Below are 22,664 nucleotides of genomic sequence, written 5' to 3' on the forward strand. Positions count from 1 at the left end.
TGACAGAAATACAAATATTAAAAAAAAACAAGAGCAAATAATACAGGATTTAACAGTGAAAGGAGTAAAATAAGTAAGGCAGAAATATCGACAGAAGGGAAAGTAAGAATAAAGGATAACGAAAAACAGGGCTACAGGACTTTAAATACCGAGACATAAGCTTATTAGAGAGATTTTGCACCTCTTAAAATAACCGATGATTTTGGCTCCGCTATGGTTAACTTTATTAAGCATAACGATTACGGCAACGTTAAAAAGCAGAGTTTTTGCAGCCTGTCAAGTATGTTTTTTGTGTCATCGTTATCGTTATTTAAACATAACCTCACTGCACAACGTTATTGTAATGTTAAGCATATACTTGAACAGTTTTTGATATTTTAATTTATAGGTAATCAAAATTAGAATCTATGTAAATGTTATTTTACTGATTTTTTTACATTCTGGCAACAAAGCAATTTAACCATTAATATAACGATAACGATAAGCACTACTTTAAACCTCCGTAAATTACGGAATCCCTTATGTTTAATAACGATAACGGATCATTTATTCGCTACTGCGCAGACGTAGTATAACGATAACCATAACGGAATTGCAAAATAAGAGGTGCAAAATCTCTCTATTCATAGGTCGATTTTAAAGTCGATAGCTCAAGAGACCCATTGATCATTCATAGGTTTATCAGATTCATCAGCGTATTCTAGTCTAAGCATCAGATCCATTTAGATTTTAACTACTACGGTAACTTTTTATTTTCTGACAAGGATTTGTATATCAATTAGAATCAGTAGTATCTGAAACTAATCTTCTACCAATAAATTCGATTTCATACATTACTAATGCACATTTTGTTCTAGATATCTATCTATTCGCCATGGCAATTGATCCGAAAAAAATTATAACTGAACTAAGTACTGTGTTCAAAGATGATCAAGAGACATTTGCAAGAGTCTTGTTTTATTTAACAGAAGAAGAAACAGTGTATAAGGAAACCGATAAACTAGGACCGCATATGAAGATGCTAATGTCAACTATGGAAATAGCATCTCTGTTTAGTCAGTATGCCAAACGGTTAGCAGAGGACACAAAGAGGGCTGATTCGGATAAAAAGTTTAAACGGGTTCTAGGTAGGTACCTTATTTGTACTGTATATTCAATAAAACAATCAAATTTTGACTTCGTATTTTTTATTTTTATTTATATGGATCATTCGCTTTAAAAATGAAAACCAGTTTGATAAGATAGAAGCCATTATTCAATTTAACAGGATGCATTATATTAGTAAGAACAAAAAAGGGATACCAAATGGGAGAAAACAACTTAAAATAATCTTCTATGCAGACGACGCAATATCTCAAAGTGAAGATGATTTACAACGTAGGCCGCACGAATTTAATAAACTGCTCGTCAAAAGTTAAGGATATAGAAAATTGTGCTGATTTTCATAGTTGATTTTTTCGCGAACAGACGGATTCCGCTATTTTTTTTTATTTTAGCCTTTTCTTTAGTATTTACACAATTGTGCAAAGGTTTACTCAAACTTATTTTTTGTACTTATACCGGGTGGAAGAAAAAAATATGTTTTTCTTGAGTTAAGTTTGAGACACTTTGTAGGGAGAACGAGGTGCAAATGTGAGTATACATCAGAATAATATTGTAGTCTTATGTTTTGTGAACATGCTGTTGTTTGAATGTCCCTGATATCTTTAGAAACAAAAAAAATAGACAGTTTTGTAATTTAACATGTGTTTTAACCGAAACAAAAGTTTAAGACACCTTGTAGGGAGAAAAAGGCACAAAGGTGAGTATACCCCGATATTATGTTGTAGTCTCATATTTTTTGAATATTTTATTTTTTTAATTTCTCTGATATCTTTAATAACAAAGAAACTAGACGGTATTAATCTTTAATATGTTTTTCTATGTTTCACATATGTGATGTGACGCATGTCGTCAGTTAAAACACATATTAAAGAATACTATCGTCTAGTTTCTTTGTTATTAAAGATATCAGAGGAATTAAAAAAAATATTCACAAAATATGAGACTACAACAAATTATCGAGGTATACTCACCTTTGTGCCTTTTTCTCCCTACAAGGTGTCTCAAACTTTTGTTTCGGTTAAAACACATGTTAAATTACAAAACCGTCTATTTTTTATTTCTAAAGATATCAGGGACATTTAAAAAACAAAATGTTCAGAAAACATAAGACTACAATACGATTTCGATATATTGGGACCGTGCAAGTTCGGCAAAGCGACCTCTGTTTCTACGCTCTGTACTCTTATTCGCACTTTTAATTATATTGGCCAATTATTAGTCCTGGTTGCTGGATAATTGTCAAGGCCATAGTCCAAAAAAATAATAAGAAGAAAAAATAAGATGCAGGTTATGTTATGCAAACGTAAAAAATTGTATGTAATAAATAAAATTAGTTATTAAAATGCAGTACTGCAAGCAAAATACAATTAATTAAATTAACCTTTATATAATAATTGCATATCATATCAATATTGTGGAGCAATATACAGGGTGTCCCGAAAAGATTGGTCATAAATTATACCACACATTCTGCGGTCAAAATAGTTCGATTGAACCTAACTTACCTTAGTACAAATGTGCTCATAAAAAAAGTTACAGCCCTTTGAAGTTACAAAATGAAAATCGATTTTTTTCAATATACCGAAAACTATTAGAGATTTTTTATTAAAAATTGACATGTATCATTCTTATGGCAGTAACATCTTAAAACAAAATTATAGTGAAGTTTGTCCACCCCATAAACATTTTATGGGGGTTTTGTTACCTTAAACCCCCCCTTACTTTTGTATACGTTCCTATTAATTCATTATTGTGGTATCATTAGTTAAACACAACGTTTTTAAAACTTTTTTTACTCTTAGTATTTTTTCAATAAGCCAGTTTTTATCGAGATGCGGCTTCTTTTTTAATATATTTACATAAAAATTTTATGGGGGTTTTGTTCCTTTAAACCCCCCAAATGTTTTTGTACGTTCCAATTACACTGTTATTGTGGTACCATTAGTTAAACACAGTGTTTTTAAAACTTTTTTGCCTCTTAGTCTTTTTTTGACAAATCACCTTTTATCGAGATATGGCTTCTTTTTCAAAATATTCCTAAAAATGTAAATCATAAATACATTTTCAGATTATTAACAGGTCTCTATAATCGTACTTAACCATATACAAATATGTGGTGGATTCGACAAATATTCAAAATAGGTCGATAAACACTGGCTTATCAAAAAAGTACTAAGAGGCAAAAAAGTTTTAAAAACATTTTGTTTAACTAATGGCGTCACAATAATAATTTAATTGGAACGTACACAAAAGTTTGGGGGGTTTAAAGGAACAAAACCACCTTAAAATTTTTATGGGGTACACAAATTTCACTTTAATTTTATTTTAAGATGTTGCTGCCATAATAATGCCACATGTCCATTTTCAATGAAAAATCTCGAAGGGTTTTCGATATATGAAAAAAAATCGATTTTCATTTTGTAACTTCAAAGGGCTGTAACTTTTTTTGTGTGCACTATTGTGTATAGGTAAGTGAGGTTCAATCAACATATTTTTGACCCCAGAATCTGTGGTATAATTTATGACCATTCTTTTCGGGACACCCTGTATAATTTATCTGCTTCAATGACAGAAGGTATGAAATATACGTCAATTTGACAATTTCAATTGACAATATGAATTATTTAAGATAGTTGCAATATTTCTCCGCGACTCGCGCACGATCGTTTCTCAATTCCCTTCCAAGTACTTGCACACCTCGAATACTCCCATTTGTACCTCGTCCTCCCTACAGGGCGTCTCAAACTTAACATAAGAGCACGGTGGAAGACCACGAAGAAGATGGAATGACAACTTACTGGAGGCACATTGAAAAACAGACAGAGTAATATCTATATAAAAAGTGTTTGACTATGTATTACTATACTAAACCGAACATACCCGTGAGACGGACGGGATGTCAACTGTCAAGGTTAATGTCAACCATTAAAATATTATCTGTTAAAATATAAGTTTGTATTTGGGTTTCAATAAATGATTATAAAGCTTATCCAATTATTAAAATATCGTAGTATATGTGGATACATTAATTTTAAACATGGCACAGTCACACATACATGGACCTGTAAAATTGCCTCCAGATTTCGACTTACAGGGGCAGAATGCCGCTATCACATGGAAGTTTTGGAAAATCTCATTTGAAGATTATCTAGTAGCCACAGGGAAAGATCAGTCTGCCGATAATATAAAGCTGGCAATCCTCAGAAATATAATAGGAGCCGAGTCCGCTAGAATAATGTGCACAATTGCAATCCCTGATGGAACTGCTGAGCCCTACAAATACATGATGGAACAGCTAGAGGTATATGTTAATCCAAGAGCCAATGAAGTGTTTGAAAGATACAAGTTTTTAAGCAGAAACCAAAAAGAGGGCGAGTCTTTTGAGCATTACCTCACTGAAGTAAAGCACCTGGTGAAATCTTGTAATTTTAATGTAACAGACCCAGATGAAACAACTGAGGAGAAAGCTCTAAGAGACAGAATTGTCATGGGCATTCGTGATACAGTCACAAGAGAAGCTCTACTAAGAATCGACAAGCTAAAGTTAAACAAAGCCATAGAAATTTGCCGTGCAAGTGAAATCAGTAAGAACCAGAACAAAATGTTTGAAGAAGAGAGCATTGCAGAAATTCATGCTATCAAGAGGTTTCCCAAGGATAAACATACAAGCAGAAAACAGCAAGACAAATTTAAATGTAGGCGCTGTCAAACAATGCATGGGCCAAGGAAGTGTCCAGCGTTTGGAAAATCATGTTCATGGTGTGGAATCTTGAACCACTTTGCAGTTGCTTGTAGAGTAAGAAATGTAGAGAATGTGGACAACCAAGAGAAATCCGACAGTGATAGTGATAGTAGTTCTAGTTTAGTGATAAATGATGTTAATGTTTCAGATCAGTTACGGGACCTTTGGGATGAGATTGTTGAAGTAGAGAATTCCAAATTTAAAGTAAAGCTAGACACAGGGGCTGACATTTCAGTAATACCAAACAAACTTTTTAAAAGGATTAACAAGCAGTTTAAGGTATGTAAAAATAAATTTATTGTAAAGGGTTTTGAAGGCACTCAGGCAAAAACTATTGGTATTGTAAGCCTTCATTGTAAGTATAAGACCAAAAATATATATGAAAACTTTGTAATTGTTGAAGGAGCTAACAAAATTTTGATAGGTGGGCAGGCTTGTGTTGATCTTGGTCTTTTAACACGAATAAACAGGGTAAATATTAAAAAATGTAACAACAATTTTGAGAAAGATCAATTCATAGCAGAGCATCATGAAATATTTTCTGGCTATGGAAGATTTGAAGGGAAATTTAAGATAACTACTACAAAAAATTTCGAAGCAGTCAGTTATCCACCCACAAAGGTTCCATTCGCCATAAAAGATCCTCTAAAAAACGAGCTTGAGAGGCTAGTGCAGAGGAAAGCCATAGTAAAAGTGGATGAGATAGACCCTCGTGCCAGCATAAACCGTATAGTAATTGTTGAAAAAAGTAATGGTACATTGAGATTATGTCTAGATCCACAAAACCTTAATGGTCAAATTATACGAAAACCACAACCAGTCAAGACCATTGAAGAAGTGTGCTCCAATATGATTGGGAAAAAAATATTCACTGTATTTGATTTGGCTGAAGGGTATCACCACTTAGAATTAGATGAGAACTCCTCTTGGAAATGTAGTTTTGCTACACCTTTTGGTATCTACAGATATGTGGTTCTGCCTTATGGGCTTTCAAACTCCCAAGACTTATTCCAGGAACAAGTTGAAACAAATATTGGAGACTTAGAAAATGTTCAGATCTTACATGACGACATGATAGTAGTTGGCCGAGATAAAGAGGAACATGATAAAGCAGTTGCACAAGTGATAAAAAGAGCCAAAGAAACCGGTGCCAAATTCAATAAAGAAAAATTTCAATACTGCCAGAAGCAAGTAAAATTTATGGGACAAGTATTCTCAGAGAAAGGTATGGAAATAGACCCAGATAGGGTTGAATCTCTTTGTAATTTGGAAAGACCAAAAGACAAAACTGAACTTCAAAGAATAATTGGAAGCTTTACTTATGTTAGAAAATACATCCCGAACATGGCAGAGCATATTAAACCTTTATGTGAACTTTTAAAATCTGACGTAGAATTTAAATGGCTCCCATTACAACAAAAGTGTTTTGAAAACTTAAAAGAACATGAGAATAAAATTTTAAAACTGGTAGCTTGCGCTTCTCGAAATATGAATGATCACGAAGTGAACTATAGCCAAACAGAGAAAGAACTTTTATCAGTTCATTATGGCACCCAAAAGTTCCATGATTTCATTTATAAATCTATTGTTGATGTACAGACAGACCATAAACCAATTATATCTATTATGGCAAAACCTGTATGTAAAATTGGATCTGTGAGATTACAATGATTAAGGTTGAAACTTCTGAAGTATTCCTTGAATACATTATATGTTTCAGGTAAAAATATCCATTTCGCAGACATGTTGTCACGTGCTAGTTTAAAAGTGCAGGAAAACGACCCTGAAATGATTGAAATGGTACATTCTGTGAGCAAACATCTACCAATGAGTATTGAGAAACGATCTGAATTAAGAGAATTCACGAGTAAGGATGAAACACTTTCAAAAATTTTTGACTACTACTTCAATGGATGGCCAAAAGAGAATATGCTACCAGCAAATTGCAGACCATACTATAAGCTAAAAGATAGCATCTTCGTTAAAGCTGGTATAGTCTTCCTTGAGGACAAAATTATAGTTCCTACAGCTCTGAGAAAGAATTACATGACAATAATGCATAAAGGACACCTAGGTATAAGCAAAACCATAAATAAGGCAAGAAAAATATTTTATTGGCCCCACCTTAACGACAACATCACAACATTCATAAAAGAATGTAGAACATGTGAAAAGTACTTACCCAAGAATTTCAAGGAACCCATGTTACCTCATTCTGTACCTAAGTTACGATTTAATAAAGTTGCCTCTGATATAGTGGAGTTCGGAGCTAAATACTATCTTGTAACTATAGACTATCTTTCCCATTGGATAGATCTTGCCATTTTAAAAGATAAGACTTCAAATTCTGTAATCAGTGCATTCCAAGATCTGTTCAGTAAATTTGGATACCCACAGTTTTTAATTGCTGACAACTTACCCTTTGTGTCACAGAAATGTTTGAATTATTACCGTGAAAAGGATATAACTATTGCAACATGTACTCCAGAGTGGCACCAAAGTAATGGTCTTGCAGAAAAGGCTGTCAGCATCTCAAAACAAATATTAAGGAAAAGTGTAGAAACAAACACTGATTTTCGTGAATCTGTAATGGAATATAACAATACAGGAATAATTGCACTGCATGCCTCTCCGGTCCAGATTCTTCAAAGCAGGACTTTACGGACTCAACTACCCATAACTAGTAAACAATTAAAACCTCAGATACAGAAAACAACATATGGATTGCTGTGCAAACAACAAGGGAAGGTGAAAATACATTATGATAAAACAGCACGTAAAGCAGTAACTGAGTTTAAAAAGGGTGATAAGGTAGTAGTGAAAAGTAGAAGGGATGAAATATGGCACAAAGCAGTGGTTATTGAAAAAGCTAAGGAACCAAGATCATACTGGGTCAGAAAAGAGTATAACAGTAGAATAGTTAGGCGCAATACAAACCAAATGAAACACTCAATAACAAAATCCCAAGCTAGTGAGCTGCTACTAGAACCTGAGTTTTACCCTGACTTAGCTCAAGCCGATAATCTATATACCCAAAAGCAAAACATTGTCGTAAGACATAAACAAAATAATCTACATAAACAGAACAATGTAAACACACACCCAAATGGCAGTGACATAACAAAAAATAAACAGAATCATGACCACCATCACGATCCTCACAGTACTGAAAACTTAGGAATTATTAAGCCCCCAAAAACATCTATAAATACTTCAAACAATCTTAGCCCCAAAAGGCAACAGCTCAAAATCAGGTCGTCTATTCAAACCCCCCCATAGAATGGACCTTTGAGGGAAGGTGTTTGACTATGTATTACTATTGGCTGTGAGTTTCGACGGTAGCGCTATCTCGCGGTTTGAAACTTATACTTTTCTGATAAAATTTATGTATGTGAAATATACAAAACGAGAAAAATAGATACTTATCTAGAAAGACACAAATTATGAACTGAAATATTATTGTAACCTGATTACTAAACGAATACACAGAATTAATAGTAAAATTAATTATGTTTTTTTATTTTATTCATTATAATTTTAATATTTAATATATAAGTTCGTGAGACTGGATGACTGCTTACGCAAGAGACCATTGAGAAAAAGAATAAGTTTATATGACCTCTGTTTATTTTTGTGTGCTTACTGCTTGCTTATTAAAATTTGTAATTTGTATGAATTGTAATTTGTTTGAATTCTATCAAAATGGATATTAAACATTATACTGGATTCAGTCTTATTTCCCATGATATCCAATTTCAATCAGCAACACCAAAAAAGGAAAGGATTTAGTTGATACAGGACATGTACGCAATGTTTCCGAATATAATAACTGCATCCAGTACTGTTATATTCAATATTTTTACATGAATCAATACAACAGCTGCAATATCTTGTTTTCTTTTTTGAAAAATCCATATTACCCGCCATTTCAGTTTGTGAAGTTTATCAAATGCACAAAACAAAACTGCCAACTGTGCCAACTGCCACTAACACAGCGTTGCCACATTTTATTTAGAAAATCTTAGCTTACTAAAATCTACTTATCAAAAACTAAAATATACTTTATTAACTTTATAAACTTTATTAATATATTTGTATATAATTTATGACTTTTTATAATAAAAATAACAGCTGACTAACTAGAAATTTTTTTTATTTAGCTAATGCCTCGACAACTAATGGGCATTGGCATGGTGATGGTACAGTGGATTTTACCAATTAGGTAGCTAGTGTTAAGTCGACTTTACATTACATGATTTATCATGTGATTTGTCATATGATTTAGTCATGGAGTAAAATTTACATGTTTACACTGTGTGATTTGTCATATGATATTGCCATAAGCATTGTGTTTTATCATAAGCATTGTCATGCGGCTGGTCATGGGCAAAATCATATGATAAATCACGTGATAAATCATGTAGTGTAAAGTCGACTTGTGTAGTGTGTGTGTTGAGTAAGTGTCTTGTTACTTTGCAAAGTCGATGTCATTGTCTTTGCAGAGACGCTAATTGTATCCGAACGTCTGCGGTCCCTCCGGTGGGTACCGATCCCACAAGGATAGAAACTATTTTCCTTTATTAATTTATAATAAACGAAAAATTCTCTACCCTGGTGAGATTCAAACTCACGACCATTCGGACCTTTCGATCCAAATGTAGGCGCTCTTACCACTGAGCCACAGAGGGAGTTTAACTAGAAATTAATATGACTGTAAACAAAAACCAAACTTTTTTATATTTTAACTGGGGAACAAAATGACCAACTATAATTAATTTTTATCAGTTTCATATTTAATATTTGTATATAATATTTTGTCATCCACTGATTTTAACATCTGCATATCTGGATCACATTCTTCAAACAATTATTTCGCATTTTACATTAGAAACACGCAAACACAACATTTGTTGTTTTTCAAAGTTACATATATTATAATTATTTTAGTTTTCCATCGTTAGCTTCTAACAGGCTCACCGACCACCGAATACCAGAACTCTTCAATAACACCTGAAATAGGTACTGATTGCACTGCTACTTGAAATCTGCAAGTTTGTTACACCAGAATCCAGTTTCATTTCTGTTTAATATTCATCATCTACGTCCTGGGGCTAGATTCCGTGCACTGTAGATATCTACACTTCGCTTTCTATCGATGTCAATTGTCGTGAAAATATTTGAATTTTTAGCTTTAATTGAATTATTTTCTAGTTTTGCTAGTTGATGCTGAAGTGACACTTGTAAAACAAGAAAATATTTGAATTAAAACTAAAAATTCAAATATATTGACATTGATAGAAAGCGGTCGGCGGTGTTAGAGATTGTACACAGAATCCCACCCCTGAATCTTATTTTCGGTAATGACATTGGGAAATTGTAACAAAATGTCTAAAAATTAATTTAGAAATGGGGTAAATACTATTAAAAAGCAAATTTTATTTTAGTCATAAGAAAATGTTGAAATATACCAAAAATCTACTAAAAAATATTGCCTACTAGAATTTTTTAAAAATATCAAAAATCTACCAAAAAAGTAGAAATCTACTAAATGTGGCAACGCTGCACTAACAGCTGTGGCGAAAACCGTCAAATCCCCTCTCCTCTACCCATGGCGCGCCATTTAAATTTATCAGATAAATGCACAAAACTGCCACTAACAGCGCTGGCGAAAGCTGTCAAATCCCCTCTACCCATCGGCTCATGGCCAATACTAAACCGAACATACCCGTGAGACGGACGGGATGTCAACTGTCAAGGTTAATGTCAACCATTAAAATATTATCTGTTAAAATATAAGTTTGTATTTGGGTTTCAATAAATGATTATAAAGCTTATCCAATTATTAAAATATCGTAGTATATGTGGATACATTAATTTTAAACAAAAAGAAGAAGAGCATTAGTTCTTATTTTAATTCTCTCTCTCTCTCTCTCTCTCTCTCTCTCTCTCTCTCTCTCTCTCTCTCTCCTCTCTCGTCTCTCTCTCTCTCTCTCTCTCTCTCTCTCTCTCTCTCTCCTCTCTCTCTCTCTCTCTCTCTCTCTCTCTCTCTCTCTCTCTCTCTCTCTCTCTCTCTCTCTGTCTCCTATTGCGCTACAGCCCCGGGCTTCCCTAGCATCCCTCTATAGGTTGTCTCTATCCCTGGATCTCTTTACTATGGAGTATCACTATCTATCCACCTTTCCTTGGTCTTCCTACTGGTCAACATTCCACCATAGTTCTACTAGATCTGGGGGGCATCCATAAACTACGTCGTAAAAAATTTGGACTTTTTAATACCCTCCCCCCCCTCCGTCGTAATTCGGTCGTTTAGAGACGACCCCCCCCCCATGTCGACGTCGTCATTGCAACTCACGACCCCCCTTCATTGATTTAAAAAAAATCAATATTATTTCTGTTTTTTTTTTATCAAATATGAGGGGGTACGCGTACAATCTTGGTCCAATGCTATTTAAATGCATTAATTATTTTCGAATCCTGAGATAACTAATAAATATATTTCAAAAATTTAAACGTAGAATAAAATATTGCATTATTACCGAGAGCTAAAAGTCCCTTAGAATAAACAAAAGGTTTCTTTTGAATGAAATATTGGAAATGAAAAATCAGACTAAATTTTCTTTTAAACCCCTGTAACTTATTAAAATAAACATTATAGATGTTTTCAGAAACTTTTGGCCCTCGGCAATAATGTAGTCTTTCAATCTGCGTTTAAATTTTTCAAAAATCTTTATTAGTTTTTCTTAGTATTCGAAAAAAATAAATACATTTAAATAGCATTGGACCAAGATTTTGCGCCTACCCCCTTAAGTAATTAAAATTAATAATTCACTTAAAAATAATGTAATTTAATAAAAAATATATGAACACAGTATTTAGTTAAGCACATATACTTTATAACATACGTTACTACTTATAAATAAATAATTTTAAAAGTCTTTTTCTTTTCCCAACCATTCACTGATATTATTAGTCATATTATTTTTTTCTTCTTCTTTAATTTCTACGGGGAAAGTCACTTCAGGATCAATTTTTTCTACGTCGATCCATTCTAAATATTCAGATTCATCAGAATCTTTCAAAAGACACAAAGCTTCAGATTCTCTATATTTAGCAATTTTTATTGGGCGAACTCGACTGCATATTGAACGAATATTCTGTTTTTTTCCATGGACTTTTGATCCATGTAGTTCTACAGTTTTTTGGCGGGAAAATATATTCCACTACTTGTAGTTAAATTTTCATTTTAAAGAATCATACTAATTAGTTAGATAATAATTGTGTATAAAAGACTCGGCGAAAAAACGAATTATTTTTATTTATCCAGAGTAACTAATATTTCTAAAATATTTTTTTACTGTGATTTGTTATTCTTAACATTAATCATAAATTTAAAAGGTACTTACTGTAACAAAAAAGTTTGTAAACGCAGCCTTCCTTTTTGTCGCTGATTCCAATAATTTTTTTATTTCCAAATCGGTATTATTATGTAGGTCATTAATATCTGCGTACTTTTTTTTCAATTCACTCCACAACTCATTAGCCTTATTTTGACAAAAAACACCACTTTTATCGGGGTATGCTTTCTTAACTGCATCATATAAATCTTGATATTTATTTTGTTTTGATTTCGATGCCATTTTATTTCTATTCGTTCTTCAGAACTGTTGTTTCACACACATATGCAGCACATAAATGAACTAACATTGACAAATATTAAATTGAATTTAATATTTTTTGCTTCCAGCCGTTGTTCTGTATATAGAAGCGATTGTTTAAACCCAAAGAACAATGTCTTATTGTTTTGCTGTCCTGTACAAAAGTTCTACCTAATATTATTTTAACGCTGTATGACTGATAATAAAAACGAAATGAAAAGTATGCGATAAAAGTATCTATAATAGAATTATTGTTTTTAATTTTAACAAAGGTATATTTATTCGTAAACGTTTTGTTCTATTTTCAATTTCATATCAAAAACTATACGTTTTTATATGAATATCTGATACTTTAATGCTGGTAGAAGCTAGTAAAAAATTATTTTTATAGACACAATAGCGACAAATTTAAATATAGCTACCAATATATTAAACGACGTCGAATGGTCACTCATACCCCCCCTCCCCCCTGTCGTATTCCGTCGTAATAAGCAAGCCCCCCCCCCCTCCCTCTTCTCAACGACGTAGTTTATGGATGCCCCCTTTCAGACATTATCCACTCTTATAAGGTGACGTGCCCAGCGCAATTTTTCTATTTTTGCGTAATTTGCTCTGATCTAGAGGGTTCTTTATAATAGTGACATAACTCGTGGTTAAACCTTATTTTCCACATACTATTGTCGCAGATGATCCCAATATCCCAATCAATATTTTTCTTTAAAAGGATTGATCAGGTTTATTGTTTGCTATGTCATAATCTTTTAGTTGACTTCTACGCAGCACCAGATCTATCTGATTTTCCCTTCAGCCACTTAGTCCAGGGCGCATCTGTTTTGAGATGGACGTTGAGAGGTGACTCATATTTTTTGGCAGAAATTTCTTGGAATTAACTCTTATAATAATAATTGGGTTATCCTCCCACTCAAAAATGTCCGGAATATTGTTTAAATAATCAAAATGTCAAAAAATGAAGGAAAAATTCGATTATTTTCTTCGTTTTTTGATTATAACTTTCAAAGTAGGTATTCACTTTCGCGAAAAGTTGTACTGATATAAAAGATGCGTAGTTAAATTTCCTACAATATAGGATTAGTTACAAATTTTAAAAATTGTCACCCTTGTTGCAAAATAGCAATAATTGAGAAAAAACCATAAAAAAACAAGTATTTGCATTTTACGTTTTTCAACCATTTATGCTACACTTAGGACCTTCATATTTTACCCAGAAAAACTATATAATATAGTAAAACAATACTGCAAATTTCATTAATATCGGTGCAATAGATTTTGCAAAATAAATTTTGCAATCCAGCTTTCGCAAAAAAATTCATTTTTTCAAAATGTTGCAGGACTGAAAATAAAGCAGATAGCAAGTTGAATTTTTTTTACGTATAGAAGAATACCGTACCTTTCATTTGCAATTTAAAATTAAAATTCATTAACTACCACGGCGTAGGAATTTTTTTAAATAAACATTAATTTTTGGTGCTACGCGCAGGACAGCGGTGTTCGATTCACACAAGTTGATTTCCACCAAAATTTCTTCCAATCTTTATCTAATACATTATTTTCTTATACTATATTTTGTTGTATTTTAATATTTTAATTCCACAAAAATCAAACTAATTTGATTATTGTTTGTGAAATATTGTTTAAACAGTTGCATATGTTTAAAAATAATAAACTTTTATTCTCTAACTTAAAATATATGAACAAAGAAAGTTTTTGCCAAAAAAGTGTTATTTCAAAGGAATGTGTTTTTATTTTGCAATAAACAAATTTATTTATTTATGTATATCGAAATGTACTAATAAATTAAAATTTGTCAATCATTATCAAAGGTCATTGAATTGCCCAATCAGAGCAAACTAACCGCTGTCCTGCGCCTAGCACCAAAAAAAATGTGTACTTAAAAAAATTCCTGACGCCGCAGTGGTAAACCGATTTTAATTTTGCAAATTGCAAATGAAAGGTACGGTATTCTTCTATATGAAAAAGAAATTAAACTTGCTGTCTGCTTTATATTCAGTCCTGCAAGATTTTGAAAAAAATAATTTTTTTTGCGAAAGCTGGATTGCAAAATTTATTTTGCAAAATCTATTCAACCGATCTTAATGAAATTCATAGTATTGTTTTCTTATATCATAAAGTTTTTGTTGGTGAAATATTAAGGTCCTAAGTGTAGCATAAATGGTTGAAAAACGTAAAATGCGAATACTTGTTTTTTATCGTTTTTTTCGCAATTATTGTTATTTTTCAACAAGGGTGACAATTTCTAAAATTTTCAACGAGTTCTGTATTGCAGAAAATTCAATTACGCAACTTTTATGTCAGTACAACTTTTCTCAGAAATGAATACTTTCAAAGTTATAATCAAAAAACGAAGAAAAAAATCGAATTTCTCCTTCATTTTTTGACATTTTGTTTCAAATTTATTCAAAAATATGTGTGTACAACATTTTACATTTAGATCCTATATTATTATTAGTATCGACTGACTCAGCACCATGCCTGGGCAAGAGTTGCCTGTTTTGCACTGTACTATGTCAATCGAAACTGTATCAATTGTACATAAAAGTAGTATTAAGGTTGGAACTAAGAAGTAACATACCTAACTATCGAAGAGATAATGCAACAGAACAAGACGGACGGTAAACCTCTCTAGCTGCTGAATACTTTGTTAGTTATAATACCAATATACACCCAAATTTTACTCTGATTATGCTGCCGTTCATACATTAAGACATTGCGTCCAAAAATAATTGTAAGTGGGTTTTTAGATAGGTTTTTATGTATTTTTTAAATTTAAATAATTTAGGTTCTTGTTTGATATGTATAGGAATTATGTTATAAAATTTATGTTATAAATTATTTAAACAATGTTCCGGACCTTTTTGAGTGGGAGGATAACTCAAATATTATTATATGAGTTATTTTCAAGCAATTTTTGCAAAAAATATGAGTTACCTGTCAACGTCCAAATGTACTAATATTTTTACAGATGCGGCCTGGTCTAACTACCATGGGAGGACAAGCATAGTGCTGCTATTTCCTGTTCTTCACACCCTTTCTGTGGGGCGTACGCACATTATGATGTTCACGTTGCGTTGATATTGCCTGCATTCAATTGGATACTTTCATTAAATACTATCATTTCTTTCATTTCTATCCCATCTTGCTTCTGTGTTTTACATCATTTAGATATTTGGATATTTATACTTTTTGAAAAAATAATACGTTTATTTTGTGCATTACATATTGTTGTTGTTGTTTAACTTCTACTACCTACATTTTATAATTTTATAGAATGATGTGTGTGACAACAATGTGTGATGAATGTGTGACACTATTAAAAAGTGTGCTATTAAAAAGTATTAAAAAAAATTCGATTTTTTTCTTCGTTTTTTGATTATAACTTTGAAAGTATTCATTTCTGAGAAAAGTTGTTCTGACATAAAAGTTGCGCAATTGAATTTTCTGCAATACAGAACTCGTTGAAAATTTTAGAAATTGTCACCCTTGTTGAAAAATAACAATAATTGCGAAAAAAAAAAAACGATAAAAAACAAGTATTCGCATTTTACGTTTTTCAACCATTTATGCTACACTTAGGACCTTAATATTTCACCAACAAAAACTTTATGATATAAGAAAACAATCTTAGTTTTTATGTAAGAACAGAATGCAACTAATGGAGCAATTGATTTTATTTTTAGTTAAATACAGTGATGAGTCTGCTAATAACCGACAGAATACCGCAAAAGATGGAAACATAATACATTGCGAAGTAAATAGAGATGAAACTAGTAGAGGTAGAAATGATCGGTATATACGTATAAATTAACATTACATTACATAGTTTCCCACCTTTAGACGTATCGAAGGAATATGACAACTGTCACTGTGACAGGAGAATTTTATAAAATACCCCCCTCAGAGACGTTTAAAGGTGGGAAACTATGTAATGTAATGTTAATTTCTACGTCTATACCGATCATTTCCACCTCTACTCGTTTCTTCTCTCTTTACTTCGCAGCCCAAAAATCGGGTTTTTTCAATTTTTGCTCTATAACTCCAAAGATTTTATTTTTAGACCAAAAACACTGAAATGAAAATTCACCGCAATTAAATTATGCATAGAGACGTGTTTTTCCCGATTTACTTCGACGAAAATTTTCCTCGGAAAATGCGGGGTTTTCCAACAAAATCTTTAAATTTTCCATTAAAATTTTAGGTTAGTAATTATTTATCAATAATTAAATAACTTGGTGATATCAAATCTCCTAAGGTATAGATTATATTTCAAGAAGCCGATGGAAATTAAGTTAATAGTTTAGCAACAATTTAATTGTTAATTAAAAATTTAGGGTCGCCATAATAACAGCAATAATAATGATGCATACGAATTACTATGATTTTTGTATAAAAAGACACTATACCTATCTAATGTACTTTACAGAATTGAAATTGACTATTTAAGCGGCCGCGGGCCCAGGAATATTTTAAAATTATAAACAATTTTTTGGGTTATAAACAAAGCAGGGCGCTTCTTTTAAAAGAAAAACGTTAAATAAGTGGTTCCTGAGATACAACCGGTCAAAGTTGATCTGCATGTAGGGCTGAGATATACGTAAATATAATAGGATGGTAATTTTTAACCAACACCTTTTTATTTCGGTCCTCTTTCTCCACACAAATTTTCACATTTTTAAAGACTCATAACATATTAGACTAAGAGCCGCTATAGGTGAAATTTCTTAATCATTTTAGGCACGATGGGACCCTATAACTTAAATGGTAGAACCTAAAAGAAAACGTTTGAACACTGTGCCGTCACTTTTCAGTGGCACATGCGTCCACAGTGGCGCATCAAACTTTCCACTTATGGACGGGATAAATAAATTAAAAGTTACCCTCCCTTACTAACAGAATTAATTTTTTTTATTTTTTTAAGTTCTACGTGATTAACATATAGGATTCAGCGTAATTTTAACCCACCACTACCTTCCCCCTGCCCCCTCCATCAAAAAATTCCTTTTTCGTTTTTATTTTTTTTTGGTGGGATGCAATCAATTTTAAAATTTCAAAAAATTCACACGCATAGCTGAGGCTTTTATAAAACATGTCTATTTTTTATAGACCCATAGGTAGAGTGTACATAACCTCAAAAAATTAAAAGAATTTTTTATTTCAAAAAATCGTATAACTTTTTTTGAGGAATAGCTGCAGGTCTAATTTTTTCTTAATCTTATGTGTTTTATCAAACACTATAGTTTTAATTTTTTTTAGATTTTTCCGTAAGGCTCCCCACCTTTAAAAATATGAAAAACTGTTTTTTGGGGGGTTTTGGGGGATTTTCCCTATTTTATAGACTTCATAATATATCAAATCAATTTTGTTTTTATAGGTTATATCTAACTTGAAGTAACTGAGTCCTTTAGAATATTTAAAAATCAGAAAAACACGTTAAAACCCCCCAAAACCCCCTTAGAAAACAGTTTTTTAGATTTTTAAAGGTGACCAGCGTTACAGAAAAATCTGAAAAAAATTAAAAATATAGTGCTTGATAAAATACACAAGACTAAGAAAAAATTAGATCTGCAGCTATCCCCAAAAAAAAGTTATATACTTTTTTCCAAAAGAAAAATTTTAAAATTTTTTTGAGGTTATGTAAACTCAACCTACAGGTCTATAAAAAATAGACGTGTTTTATAAAAGCCTTAGTTATGCTTGTGAATTTTTGAAATTTTAAAATTGATTGCATCCCATAAAAAAAAATAAAATCGAAAAATAAAGTTTTTGATAGTGGGGGCAGGGGGAAGGGGGTGGTGGGTTAAAATTACGATGAATCTTATGTATTAATCACATAAAACTTAAAAAAATGAAAAAAATTAAATTCTGTTAATAAGGGAGGGTATTTTTTAATTTATGTATCCCGTCCATAAGTGGAAAGTTTGACGCGCCACTGTAGACGCATGTGCCACTGAAAAGTGACGGCACAGTGCTCAATCGTTTTCTTTTAGGTTCTACTATTTAAGTTATAGGGTCCCGTCGTGCCTAAAATGATTAAGAAATTTCACCTGTATAGCGGCTCTTAGTCTATATATTATAATAATAAAAACTATCGTTATAACGAGTGACAAATACCAGAAATACCAAAATTTCAATAAGAAATCAGGTTGGAGAAAATGGAATCTCTAAGTTCAAAAGTATACGTTAAAAAACGGAATGGGACGTTTCATCGCCGCCGGTTCATCGCCGCCGTTTCGATGCCGCCGGTTCATCGCCAGTCCATTTCATCGCCGTCCGTTTCATCGCCGTCCGTTTCATCGCCAGTTAGTCAGTTGATTTTGTATTATGGGAGATGACACGACACGACGTTAATTCAGTTCAAAACTTATGACAACTAAAAAGATAAAAAATATTATTATGTTTACTGTTCTACTTCCCTTAAATTTTTGTACAGAAATTTTGGGTTCTTTTCGAATTTAAGAAACAGTTTCCCTTGGTTGGAAATGTTGACCGTGAAATTTAAAAGATTATCATTATAATATATTTTATCAACTAAAAAGGGGTAGTTCCCTGGGTTGGCTGTATACCTTATAGTTAAACAAACTGGAACATGAAGTAAAAACCACTTCAATGTAAACGGTATATTTGGATTCAATAAAATGAGTTCATCAGAACGTTTTCAAAACTTATCGGTCCATCATCAGTGAATCTAAAATCAAATAAGCAATCCCACTATTAAAATTGAAAATATGACTGAAATTTTGAAAGTTAAAAAGTGTGGTTATGATTACTTACTTGAATACTTGCAAAATAGCCCCAGAACCAAACAATGGTTGTGATTATAAATAAATCTACATTATGTTAAGATACGTGTTAATGCACAAAATGTAATTTATTTATAATCACAACCATTGTTTGGTTCTGGGGCTATTTTGCAAGTATTCAAGTAAGTAATCATAACCACACTTTTTAACTTTCAAAATTTCAGTCATATTTTCAATTTTAATAGTGGGATTGCTTATTTGATTTTAGATTCACTGATGATGGACCGATAGGTTTGAAAACGTTCTGATGAACTCATTTTATTGAATCCATTGGGATTTAAAAAAAAATTTAGTAAATATACCTTTTACATAGAAGTGGTTTTTACTTCATGTTCCAGTTTGTTTAATATATTTTATATGGGCCATTCCACGAACATACGCCTGTTTTGGATTATTTCGACAACGAATATTTTACTGTGCAAAATAAGAAGAACGAAAGTAAATTGCAAATTACATTGTTGTTTATTGGAATAATTATTAGCGCCATTTACTTTCGTACTTCTTATGTTGCACAGTAAAATATTCGTTGTCGAAATAATCCAAAACAGGCGTATGTTCGTGGAATAGGGTATATTATAAAAGTTTAAAAGTCTATTAAAAGATTAAGTATGGCAACGGGAATGGTCATTTCCTAGAATTCATAATTAATACTAAAAATAAATAATAAATGCAACTGTCGAAAATTCGGAAATATATCGGATAGCGATTAACTGACTGGCGATGAATCGGTCGGCGAGGAATGGGCCGGCGATGAATCGGCCGGCGATTTATTTATTTATTTATCGTATGGCATAGATACAATAAGAACACATAATTTAAAAAAAGTATGTAAAACATTACATGAAGTATCACAAACGAACATCTAATGTATTAATATAATGTAAAACATTTTCGGTCGCATTCAGGAACTCATCGAAAACTCCAGGGTACCGCCTTCGGGGGCATTCCTCAATAATGTGGCGGACGGTCTGCCGTTGCGCACCACAGTCACACTCAGGAGTAAGGGCCTTTCCCCATCTATGCAAGCTGTCAGCACATCTACCGGTACCTGTTCTTATTCTGTTCAGCGCCGTCCATGTATTGCGGGGCAGTTCAAAGTCTGGCGGTTTCTGATCGATACAGGCCATTTGGTGTGATTCCTGTGGTGAGTCGCTCTCCCATTGTCTTCTCCAAGCGTTGGTGAGGTCGAAATGTTCCTGATGTAGGGAGGTGGCCCTTAACAATGGGGGATATCTGGAGCGCAGTCTGTTCATTTTGATATCAAGCTTATCATGGTGGATGGGTAGTTGATGGTTAGCCTCAATTTTTCGATATTCTCTGAGAAGAGAATGACTTCTTCTTAGTTTCGGCGGTGGAATGTGACTCAGAATCTGAAGCCAATAGTTCGGTGTTGGTCGAATTGTACCTGAGATCATTCGCATTGTCTGGTTTAATTGAATGTCAATGATCTTCGTGTGTTTGCTATTGAGCCATACCGGCGAAGCATATTCAGCCGCCGAGTATACGAGTCCGAGAGCGGATGATCTGAGTACGGAGGCTGAGGACCCCCATGTGGTGCCACATAGCTTTTGGATTATATTATTTCGCGTCTTCAGTTTTTCTGCCGTTCTATGAAGGTGTTCCTTAAAACTTAAGGTTCTGTCAAGAGTCACTCCAAGATATTTTGGTGTTGAGTTATGAGTGAGTAGTCTGTTTTCAAAGTGAACGGAGAGTTTTTTGTTGGCTTGGGCATTATTCAGGTGGAAACAGCACACTTCAGTTTTCGTTGCATTGGGCCGTAGCCTCCATTTGCGAAAATATTCACCCATAACAGCAAGGTCATCCGTTAGTATTGTTTCTGTAACATTCATGTTAATATGTCTTGCTGCAATGAACCAATCGTCAGCATAGCCAAATTTCTGCGAAGTTGTCCTAGGTAGGTCCGCGATGTACAAATTAAAGAGTAAGGGTGCCAAAACAGATCCCTGTGGCAGTCCATTGCTGAGCTTCATTTGGACACTTCTTAAGTTGCCTATTGTGACGTGAAAAGGTCTGTCGGTGAGCATGCTATCAATGAGTTTGGTTACCTTTTGGCATGGGATGGCACGGATCAGTTTGCAGATTAATCCTTGTCTCCAGACGGTGTCGTATGCAGCTGATAGGTCAATGAAAGCAACGGATGTTTTTTGCTTTCTTTGAAAACCTGCTTCAATATGTGTTGTTAGGGATAGGATCTGATCTGTGCAGCTGCGGTTAGGTCTGAACCCTGCTTGCTCAATAGGTATCACCCCCAATATGGTGTTACTAATTCTGTTGTGGATTAAGCGTTCCAACAGTTTATAGACACAGCTCAACAGTGCAATCGGTCGGTAGTTTTGGGGTTGATCATTTGCTTTTCCTGGTTTCAATATGGCTATAATGGAGGCCTTTTTAAGGGAATGGGGGATTTCTCCTGATTTTAATATATCTGTGTAGAAATCAGCCAGCCATTTCCTAGCATATTTGCCACAATGGAGTAAAAATTCTGGATGTATTTTATCGGAGCCGGGTGTCTTTCCAGACTTTATTTCTGATATTGCTGAGGTAATTTCTTCTGGAGTAAACTCGTCAGAGTATTCAGATGTAGGAGGGCATGCAGACTTTAGTATTTTTAGTTCTTGTTTTACTTTGGTGGTGTGGTCACGATCTCTAGGTGCCCTTGAGTTTGCTCCAATGTGGGAGGCCACTCTGTTGGGAACTATTGGTACTTTGTCTCTAGGTTGAGTGTCTGCTACTACCAAGTTTTCTAAGTAAGGACCACGCTTTTCTGCTTTATTTACTAAAGTCTAGTTTTTCCACAGTTTCCATCAATTTTTGCCGTCTGGCTGCATCCAAACTGTGCAGCAGTTCGTCCGCAATTTCTCGGTCTTGGCTTTCGTTGTATTCTTGAAACAATTTTTCGCAATTTTCATCCCATTCTGGGACATAATCTCTACGATATCCTCTGGGTATAGTTTTCTTCGCTGTAGATATAACCGCGCCAACAAATCTCATATAGTTTGTACGTGTTGGGGTTATCCATCCGAGACATTTGTCCAATCTTGAAGTAAAAGTCGCCCAGTCTGCTTTTTTAAAATTCCACCTACGTCGAGGGAAAGATGTTATTATTGGTATTTTGATGCCAACTTCTATTGCAACTGGTCTATGTTGGCTATGTGGAAAATCTGGGAGCACTGTACGTGAAGCTGCCAGGGGTTGATTGTTTTCGTTTGTAGAGACAAAGCATAGGTCTGGGTTGTATTCTCGCCTCCAGACTGCAGATCGAAAAGTTCCCCTATCTTTAGCGTCAAAGACTAAATACGTACCAGC

The 22,664-nt window shown here is 33.4% G+C and overlaps 2 protein-coding genes across 4 annotated transcripts in view; one reads left to right on the top strand and one right to left on the bottom strand.

Moving 5' to 3' along the window:
- LOC126883081 (calpain-9-like) overlaps positions 1-22,664 on the bottom strand; it is a 425,026-nt gene that overhangs the window by 187,223 nt on the left and 215,139 nt on the right. The gene's annotated exons all lie outside the window — the stretch shown is intronic.
- The window catches only part of LOC126883093 (uncharacterized), a 70,335-nt gene that overhangs the window by 31,061 nt on the left and 16,610 nt on the right, over positions 1-22,664 (top strand). Inside the window, exon 2 of the mRNA XM_050648326.1 lies at positions 858-1,127. Within this exon, the coding sequence (XP_050504283.1) occupies positions 875-1,127 (253 nt within the window). The 5' untranslated portion in view covers positions 858-874. The remainder of the gene's footprint in view (positions 1-857; positions 1,128-22,664) is intronic.

This window comes from Diabrotica virgifera, chromosome 1, assembly GCF_917563875.1.
Source record: "Diabrotica virgifera virgifera chromosome 1, PGI_DIABVI_V3a".
In the NCBI taxonomy this organism is placed as follows: domain Eukaryota; kingdom Metazoa; phylum Arthropoda; class Insecta; order Coleoptera; family Chrysomelidae; genus Diabrotica; species Diabrotica virgifera.